This window comes from Bidens hawaiensis, unplaced genomic scaffold, assembly GCF_021521415.1.
Source record: "Bidens hawaiensis isolate Kalapana, Puna unplaced genomic scaffold, B.hawaiensis_p1.1 tig00001032_1, whole genome shotgun sequence".
Lineage (NCBI taxonomy): Eukaryota > Viridiplantae > Streptophyta > Magnoliopsida > Asterales > Asteraceae > Bidens > Bidens hawaiensis.
The window spans coordinates 2,490,049-2,507,596 of record NW_027491060.1 but is presented as its reverse complement, the minus strand read 5'-3'; the positions used below and the strand labels follow the sequence as shown (position 1 = coordinate 2,507,596).

General features: G+C 36.8%; 2 protein-coding genes across 2 annotated transcripts; one reads left to right on the top strand and one right to left on the bottom strand.

The window, feature by feature from the left end:
* Window positions 1–5,672: 5,672 nt before the first annotated feature.
* On the bottom strand, window positions 5,673–8,051 carry LOC143555070 (peptidyl-prolyl cis-trans isomerase CYP20-1-like). The gene is made up of 7 exons (XM_077044704.1): window positions 7,853–8,051; window positions 7,625–7,703; window positions 7,394–7,441; window positions 7,259–7,282; window positions 6,841–7,023; window positions 6,011–6,086; window positions 5,673–5,923 (listed from the first exon to the last, which is right to left on the bottom strand). The coding sequence occupies exons 1-7, from the start codon at window positions 7,907–7,909 to the stop codon at window positions 5,785–5,787; spliced, it is 606 nt and encodes a 201-aa protein (XP_076900819.1). The 5' UTR covers window positions 7,910–8,051; the 3' UTR covers window positions 5,673–5,784.
* Window positions 8,052–9,099: 1,048 nt separating this feature from the next.
* Window positions 9,100–13,328, top strand: LOC143553381 (uncharacterized). Its single transcript, XM_077043389.1, has 6 exons — window positions 9,100–9,121; window positions 9,865–9,972; window positions 11,077–11,429; window positions 11,513–11,608; window positions 12,579–12,638; window positions 12,722–13,328. Exons 2-6 carry the CDS (start codon window positions 9,870–9,872, stop codon window positions 12,905–12,907), a joined length of 798 nt encoding a protein of 265 aa, XP_076899504.1. The 5' UTR covers window positions 9,100–9,121; window positions 9,865–9,869; the 3' UTR covers window positions 12,908–13,328.
* Window positions 13,329–17,548: the final 4,220 nt, after the last annotated feature.

The following is a 17,548-nucleotide window of genomic DNA, read 5'->3' as shown; positions in this document are numbered from 1 at the left end:
GACACCGGCAACCGTCGTCGTCACTGCCTCCCCGGAGGTAACAGCTACAGCCTCCGGAACGGTGGTCTCCTCACCACCGGGCTTCCCCGCCACCTCTGCATTATCTGACTCCGAGTCAAATAGGACTACCGGGTCGGCCGTAGAGGCCACCCTCTCCTTGCCTTTCCCGACGGCAGCCTTTTTCTTCCACACCAGTGGAGGACCTTTTGCGGATTCCTCAGAAGAAGAAATGTCAACTCCAGCAGCAGGCACAGCATTGAGAGGTTCAGGGTAGAAGATAGGCTTACCTGGCCGTCGGTGGCTCAGGATCTCTTGGCCTGGCGGGTAAACCTCCACGAACCGACCCGCGGTCTGCTCTAAGATGGGCAACTCGTTCTCGTCCAGAGCACGAGTACCCATCCGCGCGGGACCATCTTCCTCCCGCGGGTTCAGGAGCGACTGAAGATCGTTCCCCTCTGAAATCAACAAGAAAGTTAGTAAAAATCGAAGTCAGCAAAATGAAACAAGACGTACCATAAGGGACAGAGTTCGAACCATATTCAAGGACGATCGGAACCTTATCCGCATTCGCCGCCTTCCACACCCGGCTCATCCCCAACATCACCATCGCCGACTCCGGAAAACGGAAAACCGGGGACTGGACCCGGGAAATCTTCGAGAACCATTCCGCCTCCTCGTAGTTGAGGGCGGGAAGGTTCGGAAGCGCCTGGCCATTCTTGAACTTCATGGCGATGGGGATGGCGCGAGCGGATATGAAGAAGAACTCTCTTCTCCATGAGCGAAGACTCCGCTCGGTGGTACAAATCTTTAAACCCTTGATACGGGTTGTAAGAGTGTACCACCCTTGGATGCACCTCCATGTATAGAAGGTCATCAGGCGGTCAACGAGGGGCTCAAGGCCCAGTATCCGGCACACCCACTCAAAGTGCCGGACCTTGGCAATGGCCATGGGGTGCACCTCTGTCAGGTGCACACCGTGCCTCTCTAGTACACGGTACACAAACTTTGTCAACGGAAACCTAAGGTTTCCGTAGACAAAGAATGCAGCATAAACCCCGATCTTGCCACTAGGGGCATCGTACACAGTATGGTGGGGTCCAGGAAACTCAGGCTCGAGAGACTCGAGCATGAACTTCCTGACGATATACTGGTACAGATCGACAGGAAGAGAGCACTGGCATTCGCCAGCAGTCCTCTGGTCATCAGCATCATGAGAAGACATGGTGGAAGAAAGACGAAAAAGAGATTTCAGGGTAATGCTTTACTGAACAGAAAAATTCGCCGGAAATTACTTGAGAAGAAGAGATGAAAGTGGAAAGTGTGGATTGCAAATAACCCTCCCCCCCTTTATATAGTAATCGCAATTAATGCGGTGAATTTAATGCGGAGGAGAGAGAAATCAAATGTGCAATGAAACTATGACACGTGGCAAAAAGCAGACTGGCAACAGCTGTTGACAGGACGTGTGCCAGTAATTTCGCGGCCACGCGCCCGAAAAATCGCGCCCACGCGCCTGAAAAAGCGTCTGGAATGACCATATAATGTCACGTCACCATAACTTCCTGCACGTCCTGACACAGTCAGAAGAAACCGTCGCGCGACGTTTCAGAGGTTTGGACTGTTCCTATCTTTCCACCAACCTTTCGAATTTCAAAATTCAAAATTTAAAAAAAAAAAAAAAAAGAAGCGGGAAAATACCCCCTTTCCTTGGCGAACAAGTAACCATAAGACGGATGCGGGTACAGTGTTAAGGCAAAACCCTTCACATACCTAGCACCCGCAGGGAATTGAAGCCAAGAAAACCTTGGCGAACAAGTAACCATAAGACGGATGCGGGTACAGTGTTAAGGCAAAACCCTTCACATACCTAGCACCCGCAGGGAATTGAAGCCAAGAAAACCTTGGCGAACAAGTAACCATAAGACGGATGCGGGTACAGTGTTAAGGCAAAACCCTTCACATACCTAGCACCCGCAGGGAATTGAAGCCAAGTACCTCGGCAACCAAGTAACTATAAGACAGGTGCGGGTACAGTGTAAAGGCAAAACCCTTCACATACCTAGCACCCGCAGGGAATTGACGCCAGGAATACCTTGGAAGTAAAGTAACCGTAAGACGAGCGCAGGTACAGTGTTAAGGCAAAACCCTTCACATACCTAGCGCTCCGCTGGGAATTGAAACCAAGGATCTTCTGGGCAATGCTTGCGGAAAAGGAAATAACATCCCCGCATAGCGGGAACGTCGAGAACTACGTTGTTTGAAGCTCCAGGATGGAATTGGTGGTTTTAACATAATTGATCACTATGTTCAAAACTACCAAAAACCTCATGGAGAATCCACACAACTGGGACTCAATGCTCCTGACCTGCGAGGAGGTTACAGACCTACCCGCATCATACCCAAAGACCAAGCAGGAAACTCGGGCATTTCTGCAAGTGACAAGGACTTCCCATGGAAAACCTTACAAAACCCTTTTCAAAACCCTTTTAAGTCCAAAAGTTCACCTCACTTTATTAAACACGCATGAGAAGAACATTGGACTGGGGGGACTTGAAGAGGTAGGTCCCAGCAGAGCCCAGTTGGACCCGCAAGACTCACCTTAAACAGGGACGTCTGCGCAGAGACCAACTGGATCCGCAGGACCAACCATGCTCAGAGAAGTGACGTCCTTACGCGCAGTATGCAAGCTGGTCCCGCAGGAAATGCCTCCCATGGTGAAGGACTCCGCCTGTTCCCGCAGCCTCGGATACAAGCCATGAGGGAAGGCCACCCGCGCAGCATGGCTACACGCACTAGGCACTTAACTCTCCCCAGTGTCACCTGAAGGAATGAGCAAAGGCGGGAGGGGGAAAACTCCCGCCTAAATGAGCCAGTCCGTATGATGGAGGATCTTTTGTGTGATACCTGACGAGGTACAGACAAAAGATCTGACCAAGAATGCGACAGTTCACTGACAGCAGCATGGCAGACAGCACGCCACAGCACTGTGACCAATAGCCGCCGCCTACCCACCAACTCCTGCCATACCACGTGCCTAGCCTGTAGTTGGCAGAAGAGGAAGAGTGCACGACACGCCTGCTCTGTGTCAGCCGCTACCTATCCACCACTCACAGGCAGGGCACGTGCATAGGTTACAGTTGGTAGCGTGTTGGGCCGGCTAAACCCCTTGGAAACCTACCTTCGGCTATAAATACCACAAATGGTATGATCATATCTTACTACATTATCATCATATTATACCTGATATCTGCTCTAGCAATCTCTTAATATACTTTTATATTTAAAGAGCAATCTAGTCTGATTCTCACACCGGAGGGTGGTCACAAGGAGGAACCCCCCCCCCCTTCTCAGTGACGAGCTCACGGTGTCTGTTTTGCAGGTTATCAGAAGAACCATCTTCCAAGGGTCTAACCCCTCGTGGGAAACATCTATCTAACCCCCAGGTTACCCGTAATCTGCCCGGGGTCCGGTTAGTGTTTCTTCAATTAGTGAGTGGAAACAACTAATCAAACGTTTAATTGATCAACAAACAATGTAGTAATCAACTTGTGTTGTATTAGGTCCAGAAATGTGTGTTGATATGAGTGAATAGCGTTACAATGAGAACACATTGCTTGTTATTTATAGCCCCTGACCTAACACATTACCTTATCACGTTTAAGCCCACGCGGTCTTCATCCATGATAACTACTTCATCTAAGAGAATTAGAGAACTAACTAATCTCACATTCGAGTTAACTTAAAAATTGTTTTGTTTACATTAACCTTAAATACAACCCAACAATAGTTGTTGTACGTCTTGAAACGTCATAGAAGCCTTGTCATGGTGGTCAGACAATAATGAAACTGTTCTCACCAAATGCTCTAAAATAAAGTCCGAAGACATCCATCTGTGGTACTTGATATGACCATACAAACCAATCCGGCAACTATGGAAAACTGCCGCATGTTAGAAGAACCAATACACCACAAAAACGAAACCCTAGATATAAAATGTGGAGGTTGTTATGGATGATGTTAATGAGCCTAAATCTTGCTATCAAGGAAGGGTCAAACAAGCAGTGACGGAAGAAAAGAATTTTAGGGGTAACCTCCCCCCCCCCCCCCCCCACCAAAAAAAATAAAAAAAAAATGGACCTAATAGCATTTTAATTTTGTAAACAATCTATAGTTAATGGATAAATTCAGTTCTTGAAGGTTGGAAGCGGGTGCAAACGATAGCTGAAGACTGATTTTGAAAATAGTTTATAGCTAATGTATCAATTTTGAAAGTTGGACATTGAAAAAATAAAATGTGTATTGTAGGATTCGAACCTGCACGAGTAAAACCCACCTAACTTTTGGTATGCCAAATTAACACTCTGGTACATTCATTAGATGGTTTTAAACTGCTAAATATATGTACATGTTAGTTTCATAATAATGCTAAAAATCATAAATATTTACACTTCACCGACAAAGCTGAGGGGTAATCTGAGCTACCTCTAAACACCACCTAAATCCGCCCCTACAAACAGAGTCATGGAAGAAGATATCACTCATCAGTGCTTAAAAAGTAATCATATATGGGAAGGATCACCAATAAAACGTCTCACTTAGTGATCACGTTATTCAACACATTATATCAAGATAGTGTATCTTTACAAATCTTCACACATTCACTACGTAAAGATAGTGAAATCTCACAACACTATTTCAGGATAAAGTTTCCAGCCCAAATCAGCAATACAACACTATATCAAGATAGTGTTCCCCTTTCAAACCATCAACATTTTGATGATCAAATCATTTAACAAATCACTAAAACAAACTCTAGTAATGTCCCCTTAATATTACAAGAACATATGAAAGATGTTGTAGAACTTCTTTTTCTTTCTGTTCTTCTTGGATCTTGATCTCTTCTCTAATTGGATGCTTGAATAATGTTATAATCAAGAGAGATGTGTATTTGATAAGGGTGTATATTAGTTAGCTTAAAAGGGGGTGAGGATAAAGGTTGCACAAGCCATCTAGTTATTACCCAAAGCACAAAACAAAGTTTGTGCAATTCGATGACCGATTCGTTCCATGTGATTGATCCTATCAACTATTGATAGCCATCTCACGCGTTCTGATGTTTTGTGATTTGAACGTTGTGAGATGTCATTGTCTACTAATATCGCCTTCTTTACAGATGTTTTTCATGCCACAACATGTCGCAATCCCTTAAACCATCACCCCCTTTGATTGAACCATCTTACGGATGCCTCTTCTGGATGACCATCGCTTTGAACCACACCATTTTAAACAGAATCGAGGAACCATGGATTGCACCAATGTGAACCACTTGTAAACATATGGATCATCCATTTGAACCAGCTACAATTTTGTCTCAGACCAAACCTATGCAGTCATCTAAACAGTCACAACGCTTTAACCAACCACGACCAACACCTTCTAACCGAACCAATAAAACATATGTACACACAACTCTTAAACGAAAAGTTCATTATCAAGACGTCACATTACGCTAATCGCCTTCAGTTTAAGTGAGGGCACCTAAGGTGATTTTACTGTTTAGAGCTCCCACCAAAAGAGGCTACCACTTATAAATCGATTTGAATTTCAGACAAGGGTTGCCATCAAAATTCTCTTAAAAGACTCGACTCACATCTTTGTGTACGAGACAAATCAAACCAAAAGTTTATAGTTAAACGAGGATGTATGCCTGATACATAACATTAAACATCTCTGGAAACAAAAAAAACTAGCATCACCAAGCCAAAAACATAAACACAAGCATAATTATAGAGGTAGTTCACCGCTATCCGCAATTATAACTTTGCTTTTCGGTGTTCCGCTTTGTGTCCCTTCAGCTTCCATCTTGTAAACAATATCCATGCCGGACAACACTTTCCCAAACACAACATGTCTACCATCCAACCTAAACACATTTCATGACCCATTAACAAAAGTTCAAATCCTCTAACCAACAATTAAACAAAATATGTTCAATGATCATGCAAATTACCAGCTGGTTGTGACAGTTGTGATAAAGAATTGTGACCCATTGGTGTTCTTTCCAGCATTTGCCATTGACAATAGTCCTGCATAGTAAAACCACGTTTGAAAATTGTTGTTAACTTTAATGTTTGATTGCATTTTTCTTTTTATAAATTTAATTGAACCTATTAATCGGCCTGGTTCTTTACAAACACAGACAAGAGAATATTCATGTCCGTTTGTTTAGCTTTAATTGAGCAAGCGATCGAGCACAAACCGTTAAACGAACGAGGTTTTCTTGTTCTCATTTGTGTTCGTAAGCTAAGAAAATGAACGTATCCATGTACGTTTATGACTTTATGTTCATTTGTTAATGTTATAAATGAGTGGTTCATTTACATAAAACATAGCAGAGCTAAAACCAGTTAAACTTAAATTGGATGGGTTTGTTTTCTTTCCAAATTGGAAAGAATTGGATGGAAAGGAAAAGAGGAAAGAAAGTGAAAATGAAAAGAAATGAAAGGAAAGAATTCTTTTCCTTTCTCTCCTTAACTCAACTCAGGAACACAGTGTAAATGTGAACAATAATGCTTTGGGTCCAAAAAGTTGCTAAACTAGAGTAAAATTTAACGGGCCTAAAAATTTTTAATTATATTAACGGAACTTAAACGTAAAGTAACCAACATAAGTGAGCGTAATAATTTAAATGAATGTTTACCAACATAAATGAGCGAACAACACATGTGTTCATGTTCGTTCATTTAACTGAATGAACAGAGTTTTCTGTTCATGTTCGTGTCGAACGGATAACTGGACGTTCGGTTCGTTTACATGACCACCGGTTAATCAATGATTTACCTGGTCCAGTGTGCTTAATCTTGAAATTTTCGTCATTGAACTTTTCTCCATAAATAGATTCTCCTCCTCTCCCGTCTCCGAGTGTGAAATCACCACCTTGAATCATGAAGCTTGTGATAATCCTGTGAAACGAGCTTCCTTTGTAGTGAAGAGGCTTCCCGCTCTTTCCAATTCCTTTCTCTCCTGCGGAAAAAAATAAAAAAAATCATATCTGATTGACAAATAGTATCAGTCTGACACAATTGTCCGTTTGCTCACAACGAGCTCACGGATTTGTTTTTGTTACTATTAATGAAAGTTCAAATCAATGTGATCAAAAAAGGTTGTTGGTATTTGAGGACCAACATTCCTTATGACTCATTATATTCCATGTATACGACCGATGTGTGATTGGCATAGGGTGTTACAATTAGCATACCTGTGCATAATGCTCTGAAGTTTTCTGCAATGAAAAGAAATGATAAAATTAGTAAAGAAACAATAAAATCTAGCAAAATGTTTCGTCTATGAAAAGAAAAGTGAGTGAATTAGTAGGCATCATCATAATTGATACCTGCTGTTTTGGGAACGGTTTTTCCAAAGAGACCGAAAACGATTCTTCCTGAGAAACAAGTGCATACAATGAATCTTTAAACCATGTTTGAAATATTATTATATAATAAAAGTTTTAACAAATATTACAATCTCATATATATGCATAATAACATCATCACTTAATTTGTGTACGTAGCTATCTAAATCTAATCACAGGAAATAATAATGACGATAATAATAATAATAATACCAGCGGGTTTTCCAGCAATTTCAACATCGAAATAAACTTTGTGAGTCACCTCTGTCAAATCCTTGTTTGATTTCTTAGCCTGCAAATAATATAATTAGAAACAAAACATCTTGATCGAAGCAGATCCGTACAATTTGACGGTAATAAGTGATGTAATAGATCGATCAAAGTAAACCCTAAGTATGAAATAATTGATGAGATATAGGGATAATATGATGATGATGTTACCTGAGTGAGAGCTAGGGTTCCGATCACAAGCAAACAGCACAGAATCACAGACTTCATTTTCACTCACTTTGTTTGCCGACTAACGAGTCTTCACTTGATGGAGGCTGTTTATATGACAAGTGACGTAACGTAAGCCAATAGGATTCTCACACGTGGATGGTTGAGGTGGTTTGATTGGTTAAGTTACGTGGAGGGGTGTTTGGGTTTAAGGATGTTGCTTGGTTGGTTGGGGGTGTGTTTGGTAATGGTTGGAGTTAAGACAACATTCACATATTTTTACCATATACAATATGTTTGATTTAAGTGAATACGTATGGATGTCACATTATCAGCCAATTATTAGTTTTGGGTCACTTGGTGTATCAAGGGGTGACTGGTGAGTTTTAATATTTTGGTAACTCCAAATGAAGATTATGTTGTTGATTGCTTAGGATAATAATACATATAAAGGTGAATCTACTTTGATATATTTTATAATCGAGATCTATTTTTATCCTCATTCATGTTAAGCTTTTGTCAGACACGTTATTAGAGTGTCATTTTATATCGAATTTAAGTAAAAAATTTTGTCCAAAAATTCAATGATCTTCATATTTGTTTTTGAAAAACTCAAAAAAAAAAAAGTAATGACCTTACAACAAAGTTATCTCATATTTTAAAAGTCTTCATCTCATCGTTGTATCGAATATAGCCAACATCTTTTATTTTATCAAACGAATGACTAGGAATCAATGGATTGTTGTTGTAAGACTTACTTATTCGTTCACGAGTATGTGAGAACTATATTCATGTATGTCTTTTGCATCAACTCCTTTTCGTCAACTTCTTTGGTGCATGTCTTCCTTTTCTTGCGTGAACCCCATGTCAATTAGGAAGCGCCAACTTGTTTAAATTGAGTCATAGTGTGATAATAATAGCATGGAAAATTATATTTGGAGATGACACATTACGGAAGTTTGAAGTCTACATAAATATAAAAGACAAACAGTATGCCGTCTGCACATGTTTGGCCCACCTCTTCCTCTACAAATATGATCCATAGACCGACATACATTTTAGCACCTTATTTATGAAAAGAAGGTGATTTTGTTATATTGATTGGAAGGCCGGCCCAAAAGGTAAAGTTGAAAAGCCCACCCAGAACCCAGTTGGGCCCTGGTCGGATCTCCCGTTTGTTTGTTTGTGTTGTGCTGCTGCCTCACCGTCCCAACCCATCGGCGGCCGGACCACATTGACCGAAAGAAAACTGCTCTGCTCTGCTCTGCTCCGGTGTGTAGATACTGATTTTTCATTTTTGGATTTATTTATTTAGTTTCTGCTTTGTTTAATTGACTAAATAAATTAGGTTACAGTAATAGATCTTCATTTCTTATTCTTATCTGCCTGATAACTTCCTGCTTAATGCTTGCATACACACTGTATCTTATTCAATGTCTTAACACTATTATCAAGTCGACTTCTTAAGTAAATGCCTAAATTAGCCTTATCGAGCCCATCCAGAGCCTCAAAATCAAAATAAAGCTTGTTTTGTTATCGAGCCTTGTGTGAGAAGATTTTGTTTACGATCGTCGAGCCTTTTAACGATCCTTGCGTATTTTAAGTTTTAGCTTTCTCAAAATATATTAAAGTTATTAATAATGTATAATTTAGAAAAATCGACTCGACATTAGGCCTAAAGAGCCGATCCGAGCTTGTTGACATCCCAACGTGTTAGAGTAAGTCAAACGGATAAAATTGGAGAATGTAAAAGAGACTGAAATAAGAAATATATCTGAATGCTGTAATTAGAGTAGATGGTAATCATCAAATCTTTACAGGAAGGAAACTAGAAGCTTTAGAAAAACCTATCTTGGACCTACAGGCCATATACTAATAGACTCTAATTATAACACTAGAATTAAAAGGGAAAAACCGTTAAGTTCAAATCGGGGCTCCAGACGATAGAGTTTGGTGTCATTTGAGTCTCATAAAGATACATACTAATAACCAATATGTTTGTATGGTATTCGTAGGAAAGATGAAACTTGTACAAGGTGTTCTTCGGTCTATTACACCTGCCATTTCGCCTACTTGCCAAAGGTTTTCAATTACCAGAAAATTGGCTACAAGTAGTGCTTCAGGTACTTTCCTGCAAAACAAAACAAATCATTATTGTTGTTGTTGGGGCACATACTATAAAAAAAAAAGAAATATGCTTTCTGTATTTTTCTCATAAAAGTCTTTAAAAAACATTGCACATAAAAAACCAACATACTTTCTTTTTTATCTTATGAAAGTCATTTAACATTTTTTACGCCTTAAAGATTATCCACATGTTAAATTTGCAAAATTGTGATTTGTTTTTTTACTTATTAATACCACGTGAGGAAAGAATTGAGATGATACGTGGAAAGACAAAGTTCGTTTAGTGTTTTGTCTTTCATTTTTCAAATTCAATAAGTTGATAATAACAAATTGTTATAGTGATTTTTATCGCTATTATAATGTAATACGTCAAATAATGTTTTCATGATTGAATATTTTCATCCAATCATAATTAAGGCATAGTTATTAAAAGCCCTTGCTTCTTGCACCTAGCCACATTTTTCACTCGAGGCTCTATAAATGTGCTTCTAGTTGCTAGGCGAGCACTTCGGCATTGTCTATGCCAAGAACATGAGAAGATAAAAGCCGAGCAAAAGAAATGCAAGGAGTGCTATTGAAACTTAGATCTAGGAGAGGTCAAAGGCATTATATTGATACATTTTGTTATTCAAGTTTCGGAATTACCTTTAAATCTTGACTATTTTAGAACTTTTTGTACTGATTAGATGATATTAAATGCTATATAATAGCTTTTTGTTTATTTTATTTGAAGAATGATATTATGTTTTCTTATACATAATATATTTTTTATTTAAGTGCGTTTTTTTTCTCAGGTCCTCATTTTTTTGCGCCTTTCGCCTAGGGCCTAGGCGAGGCCTATGCGCCTTGAGTGTGCCTGGCGCATTTGATAACTATGAATTAAAGGATATTTTCTTTTTTCCAAATTTAACATGTTAAGGGACTTTTATAATAAAAAACAGAAATTATTTGTTTTTGTGCAAAATATTGTGAAGGGACTTTTACGAGAAAAAACAAAAAGTATGTTGGTTTTTTATGGTATTCAGTATTCACTCTTATTATAACTACTGCTACTATCATTATTACTGTTATTTATGTTTCAACTTTTTTTTTCTGCACAGCAATCGAAACCGATGCACATGCCAACTCATCTGAAACCATGGAAGACTTTGAACGAAGCATATTCGGTGATCTTCCAAACAGCACCGTCGGCCCAACTTCCTTTTATCAAAAGTTTGATCAACAGAAAACTGGTAAAGGAATATCTGAAATGATGTCTAGGTTGAATGGTTCTAGAAGATCGGGATATTTGGACGGTCTAGATGACGGTCTGACTACTTTGACCGACGGTTTGGATGGAAAGTTAAAGGATGCTGCTACTTATTTTGAGTATGATGTGAATGAAGTTGAGAAAGAGGATTATAAGTTTAGACCAGACGTCACATTTTGGCCCGGTAATACTTATGATGTTAAGGTATGAACTATGAAGTCTAAGTAGTTTTTTATGTTTTTTTTTTGTACTTTAACAAAGTTTAATAAAATCGTGGGTTTGTTCAGGATCTTGATCTTACTAAACTGGGTGTGCGGAAACCGGCGAAAAGATTAGAGTTTGAAGTATCGACCGAGGAAGTTCTACAAAAAGCTGATTTTAGGGTGAGCAATTTTAATTTATAGTGGTGTAAATGAGCCTAGCCGAGTTGAGCCCGAGCTCTACTAGGCTTGAGCTTGGCTCATTGACTTAGTAGAGCTTGGCTCATTGAAAGCTCTATTTCTAAAGCTTGAGCTTGGCTCGTTTATTATTTATTAGTTAATTTATCTACATTATTTTTGTATATATTTCAATTTTAATTTGATATAGGCCATTATATATACATACACACACATACACGCACATATATATATATATATATATTTATATATATGGGAAAGTTAACGTACAAATAAGCAGAGTAATTATGTAATTACATCATAGAGTAATTATTTGATACTCAAATATATATATATACACACACACACACACAAGCTATTTTTAGGATCGAGCCCGGCTCGTTTCGAGCTCTATTTCTAAAGCTCGAGCTCAGCTCGTTTATTATTTATTAATAAATTTATATACATGTTAATCATTTTTATATATACTTTAATTATATTTTTAGTATATGCCATTTACGTTATATTTTTCATAATTTTGTATATAATAATAGTTCTTATAAAATATATATTTGTATATATGTATTTAATATATTAAATTAACTTTTTTATAAGTAATATGTTCGTTTAGGCTTGTGAGCTAGCTCGAGCTGAATATGTGAAAGCTTGGGTCGGGCTCCTTTATTAAACAAGCTTATTTTTTGGATTGAGCCTGGCTCGTTTCGAGCTTTTAGCGAGCTGATCTCAAGTGGCTTGGCTCGTTTATTAAACAAGCTTACTTTTAGGACCGAGCTCCACTCATTTCGAGCTTTTAGCAAGCGGATATTGAGTGGCTTGGCTCGCTTAGTTAACAAGCTTATTTTTAGGATCAAGCTCGATTCGTTTTAAGCTTTTAGCAAGCTGATCTCGAGCTGGTTGGTTCGTTTACATTCCTAATTTAAAACATTTTCAACTTAGATTTTGCGCATGCGTGCAGAATGTGAAGTTTCTTGCTAACTTGATAACCGAGGCTGGAGTAATCATCAAGAGGAGCAAGGTGAGAAATAATATAATTAGTTATATTATAAAAATATTCAAATCTTAATTACATTTTGAAGTTATTATTCATTTTTAATGTAGACCAAAATTAGTGCGAAAGCCCAGAGAAAGGTTGCTCGAGAGATAAAGACGGCTCGGGCGTTTGGAGTAATGCCATTCACTAGTATGGGAACCAAACATTTTGTTTATGGTAGGAATATGCAATATCTTGACAAAGACTATGAGTATGAAGTCTATGATCACAACTTTGTTGATGATGCTTCTTAAAGCCCGTTTTCTTTGAGCTTCGTGCACGTGTAAGGTTCTATATTCATCACGAGCCGATTCATTTTCCGAATGAAATAAACTTAGGAAACATGGAATGTTTTGTATGATCTGGCCGACTGTTTGGTTTGACCCGGGAAACAATATGAAAAGTGCACACATGCTTCTAATGGATGCACGGAATCATTATAAACAAACATTTTGAGAGAGATTATGTGATATGAATAATTACATAGAGGGCGCAACTGCTTGACAAGTTCTGATTATTTGTGATGTTAATGGATAGTTTCGAAGAATCCGTGTCTTGTTTGTATGTTTTATAAAATAAAGTTAAAAAATTTGGATTATGAGTTTAGGTTTATTTTTAACTGCATTTTTAGTGGAGTAATTTAATGGTAAAAGATCATGTATTTCTACATAAGTACATATTAGTTGATTAAAATAAGTATATAAAGGAACAAATAAAACTTAAAAACAGGATGTCATATTTCTAAGCAAAACAAGATATCATATTTCTATGTATACAGCTGTTTTCAAATTTATTTTTGTTATAATTTAACTTTAACGATGATTTTCATAACTAGACCACAAAGGATTGGAACAGGTTACACAACTGGTAAATATTGAATAATGAATATTGACTCATGACTGATTTGAGTAGGTTTAGTGGATTGGTTGTTTAACTAAATTTTGTTAGTGATGAAATTATTTAAAAATTGTTAGTTCTATATTGCTACGTATTAGTTTAGTAAATATATATAATATTTAACATGATACAAAAAAACAATTTATCATATTTTGGACATTGTGAGTAGCTTTTAAAAAAACTTGGTTATACTTTAACATGATCAAAAGTTGAAGTTGGTTTATGTTGAACCAAACCATTTGTAGTATAGCACGTCAGGTTGAGCACTCTTAAAAACTACTTTTATTTTGAGTTGAGTGGAAAACTGAATATTAAAATCTATATTTAATTTTTTATTTGTTAAAATCTCATATCTCGTTTTAGATTCAATTTTTTCTTTATTTAGGCTTTATATATTTTCAATTTTGCGTATAAATTCATTTTTTCCTTTATTTAGGTTTTCTATATTTTCAATATTGCGTATATGCACGTTAAAAAACAAAAGTAGTTTTATATCTTGTTTTAAATTAGTTTTATATATTTAAATATCATGCGATTTTACAAAATCGGTCTAGCTAGTGGACCAGTAAACCACCAGTTTGATAACAGCTATGAAAATATTGTGTTAAAGTGAAAGGGGAGTTAAAATTTTAAAAAGAATAAAATAAAAGAATTAAGGTATCATATTTTAACATTATGTAGGAGATGATTTCATGAGATAATGAAGTAGGATGTTGTGTATGTTTTGAGCATATTTAAAATGTTAACACAAGAGGCTTTAATGATGAAATTATTTTAGATATTAGTTGGGTAGAAAAAAGTAAGCGTCCATGTCTTCAAAGACACATACATGGGCTGTTTCTTGTCATTTATCAATATTTAAGATCTGGTTAATAATAATAATAATAATAATAATAATAATAATAATAATAATAATAATAATAATAATAATAATAATAATAAGATGATCAAATGATGGTTAAATTTTCATGAGGAGGAGAAATCTTGATACGTCAAATAATGAATAAGATGGAAGGTGTGTGGGCCACAATGGGCGTATCAAAATCAACGTCATTTATGGTTGGATGAATAAAACATGTGAAATCAAATTTTATTTATTTCGATAGTACTTAATTTTCTTCATGGTTACTATCTTTCTACAAATCAAACATTTTTCCTTTTGATCCTAGACCGTACTTTAATATTTTTGAATGTAAATTTTTAAAAAGAGTTTTAAATGGATGCGTGTGCCATGACTGTTTTTAAGAGTGCCCTACCTTGAAAGACAACCGCCATACAAAGTGCGTATATCCGATATAATGACGCGCCAACTTAGGCGACGTTGCTGTTCAGGTTCTTACGGTTTTCGTTAGACGCATTTACCCCTCACTTCTGGGTGCATGTGACCGATGACACCTCCTAGTTTAACTCCCCATTATGGGAGAGAAGAACCAAATTTTGTTCCTAAGTATATTAAAGGATCATTTTTTTTTCAGACGGCAAATTTCTTTAATCATCGTCGTGTGAGACTTGAACTCAAGACCTTTCCCTCCTAAACCCAGGTGTTTGAAGGTTTTGTTTTTTACAGTAGATCACCACTCCATTGGTTTAATGTAGTTTGTATGAAGTTTTTGTAAAATAATGCTGTAGATTTGTCTTTACAATAGTTTTTTAGATTCAAACATAAATAATGATAAAATCCAGGATTATACAAAACTTAATTAAGATATAACCTTTGAAAATAAATTTAAATTTAACGCAATAAAAGCTTTCTAGTGGTTTCAACCGTTCAAGTCCAATGTAACCATTAAAACTAAGTTGCATTTAGTCGTGGAGTGTTTCTTAAACAAATACTTTTCATCAAAACAAACAATCATGAAACAATTCATTTAGAAAATAATGCATAGAGAATATTGAACCTAGTTTTATACTTCATAACCATAATTTAGAAAACATTAAAACGTCTTTATAATCCTTGTTAAACTTTTCTTAAAGATTTTCGAATTTTCAAGCTCATTGCCACCCAACACATAAAATAGTTGTCGGGCACCATCACTATTGGTTGTTGGCCGGTGTCATTAGTAGTCATCGGAGCCACTCATCACCATGGGATGTTTATTTTGTCTAGTTTAAGGTTAGTTAGCTTATGCGATATATTTTGTTGTGGACAATCATCAACTCACCAATGTCCTAGCACCTAATCCAACCTAACCATAAGGGGTTCGTGTTATTCAATGAAGTTAGAACAAGATTCAAAAAAATTGGATTTGGTTTATTAAGACAATAGAATGACCCAAATATTGTTATAAACCACTTTAGTTGTTCATATACGGTAATTTGGATAAACAAGTTTGTATTTTGTAGTACTTCAATTAGGTCATACATATAGTTAAAGTTAGAATGGGTTAATCAAATTGGATAACTAAAAAAAAGGTGTTAAGAAAAGATGTTTGTTTGGTTTTTGCAAGCTCAAAAATGACGAATTACTAAATTGTTTCTTATGTATTTTCATCTAAATATCATACTAAACTAATCTACTATTCAAGTAAGAACCTCTTAAAATTTGGACGCTGAAGACAAGCTATAGTTTACTAGTCTCATTAGTCAGTATGGTACTCCGTATTAACTATTAACGATACATGTGACAGTAACAACTAACGAGCTTACATAGTATACAAAAACTAAACAAAATGACTCAAATCTAGATAACAATTGACGTTGTCCACCTTCACTAGTTGACGCCATCCCACTCACAATCATCGTCTACCATCAACGTCGTAACCACTCATCTCCACCGTTAATTATCGTATAACCGTAGTTTTCTAAATCTCTTTTTAACATGCTTTTCAACTTTTCAATAACCTAATGAATCTAATGAATAAAGAAATAGAAAAGTTTTATACGAAAGTAGAGAGAGAAAGTGAGAATGTTTCCAACTAAATTAATAAATAAAAGTAATATTCCAATGTAAGAAAAAGTCTTTAATTAATTTATTTTTGTAGAGCACATCCAAGACTCAAAATATGAACTTTGAATAAAACCTAAAATTTCGGTTTCTTAAAATATGTAGGTGGAGTAGCTTTTATGGAATTTGGACTAAAAAAATGTCATGTTTTGGGGCAGGCGTGGTCGGTTTTTCAACGTTGTTTGTGAGTGTTTTTCCGCCCAACAACTCTTTAAGACGACTGCTTCTGTCACATAACCCAAACACAACCCAATCTCAACCTTCCAAGTGTCACATAATCTTTATTTTGATCAGTCTGTGACCCAATTAAAGTCACTGCTTCTGTCACATAACCCAAACACAACCCAATCTCAACCTTCCAAGTGTCACATAATCTTTATTTTGATCAGTCTGTGACCCAATTAAAGTCACAGCCATTTGGGACCAAAAAGTGATGGCAAAAGCCAAAAACGTCATCCGAGTACCAGTACGTCCACGTCAGCGGAAGTGGGTCCCAGTTGGAAGAAAATAAGTGGGGCATGATTACGAATGTCAGTCCAGGTTCCAAAGGTCTTCTTCTCTCAAGTCACCACCACACCCATACTATCAAAGTTTGTATTTTTATAAGTTTTTTTCTTAATTTTAAATAATAACTTTTTAAAAATTTGTAAGTTTTGTTATTTTAATGATATGTTATATGCAACCCGTGACGATGATTTTATAATCTTGTGAGTTTTTCAATATCGGCTCGGGTTGAATGTAGAACTCGTTTCGATTGTACGTGGAACCGATTAATTAATAAGTTAGATCTTAAAACCGAATAACACCATAACTAATTAGATATTTAGGAAAGTATTAAAAATCTGAAAATAGAAGCTTTTCAAAATTGAGCATTCTAATCTAAATAATTCCCTACTTGTGGTCTAGTGGTAGAAGGTTTGGATTCTTCACCGAAGACTCAAGTTCGAATCTCACGTGCGTCACATTACGGTGAATATTGACAATGAAATATTTGAGCTGTGTCTTTTGCAGAGGTTGTAAGTTCGAACCCGGAGCCCACCCGGGTTTTCCTCCC

Coding starts and splice junctions, on each gene's coding strand:
- LOC143555070 (XM_077044704.1), bottom strand. CDS start 7,909: ATGAAGTCTGTGATTCTGTGCTGTTTGCTTGTGATCGGAACCCTAGCT. Junction 7,442..7,624: donor AATTGCTGGAAAACCCGCTG/GTATTATTATTA, acceptor CTTGTTTCTCAG/GAAGAATCGTTTTCGGTCTC. Junction 7,024..7,258: donor CTTCAGAGCATTATGCACAG/GTATGCTAATTG, acceptor TTTTTTCCGCAG/GAGAGAAAGGAATTGGAAAG.
- LOC143553381 (XM_077043389.1), top strand. CDS start 9,870: ATGAAACTTGTACAAGGTGTTCTTCGGTCTATTACACCTGCCATTTCG. Junction 9,973..11,076: donor GGCTACAAGTAGTGCTTCAG/GTACTTTCCTGC, acceptor TTTTCTGCACAG/CAATCGAAACCGATGCACAT. Junction 11,609..12,578: donor TACAAAAAGCTGATTTTAGG/GTGAGCAATTTT, acceptor GCATGCGTGCAG/AATGTGAAGTTTCTTGCTAA.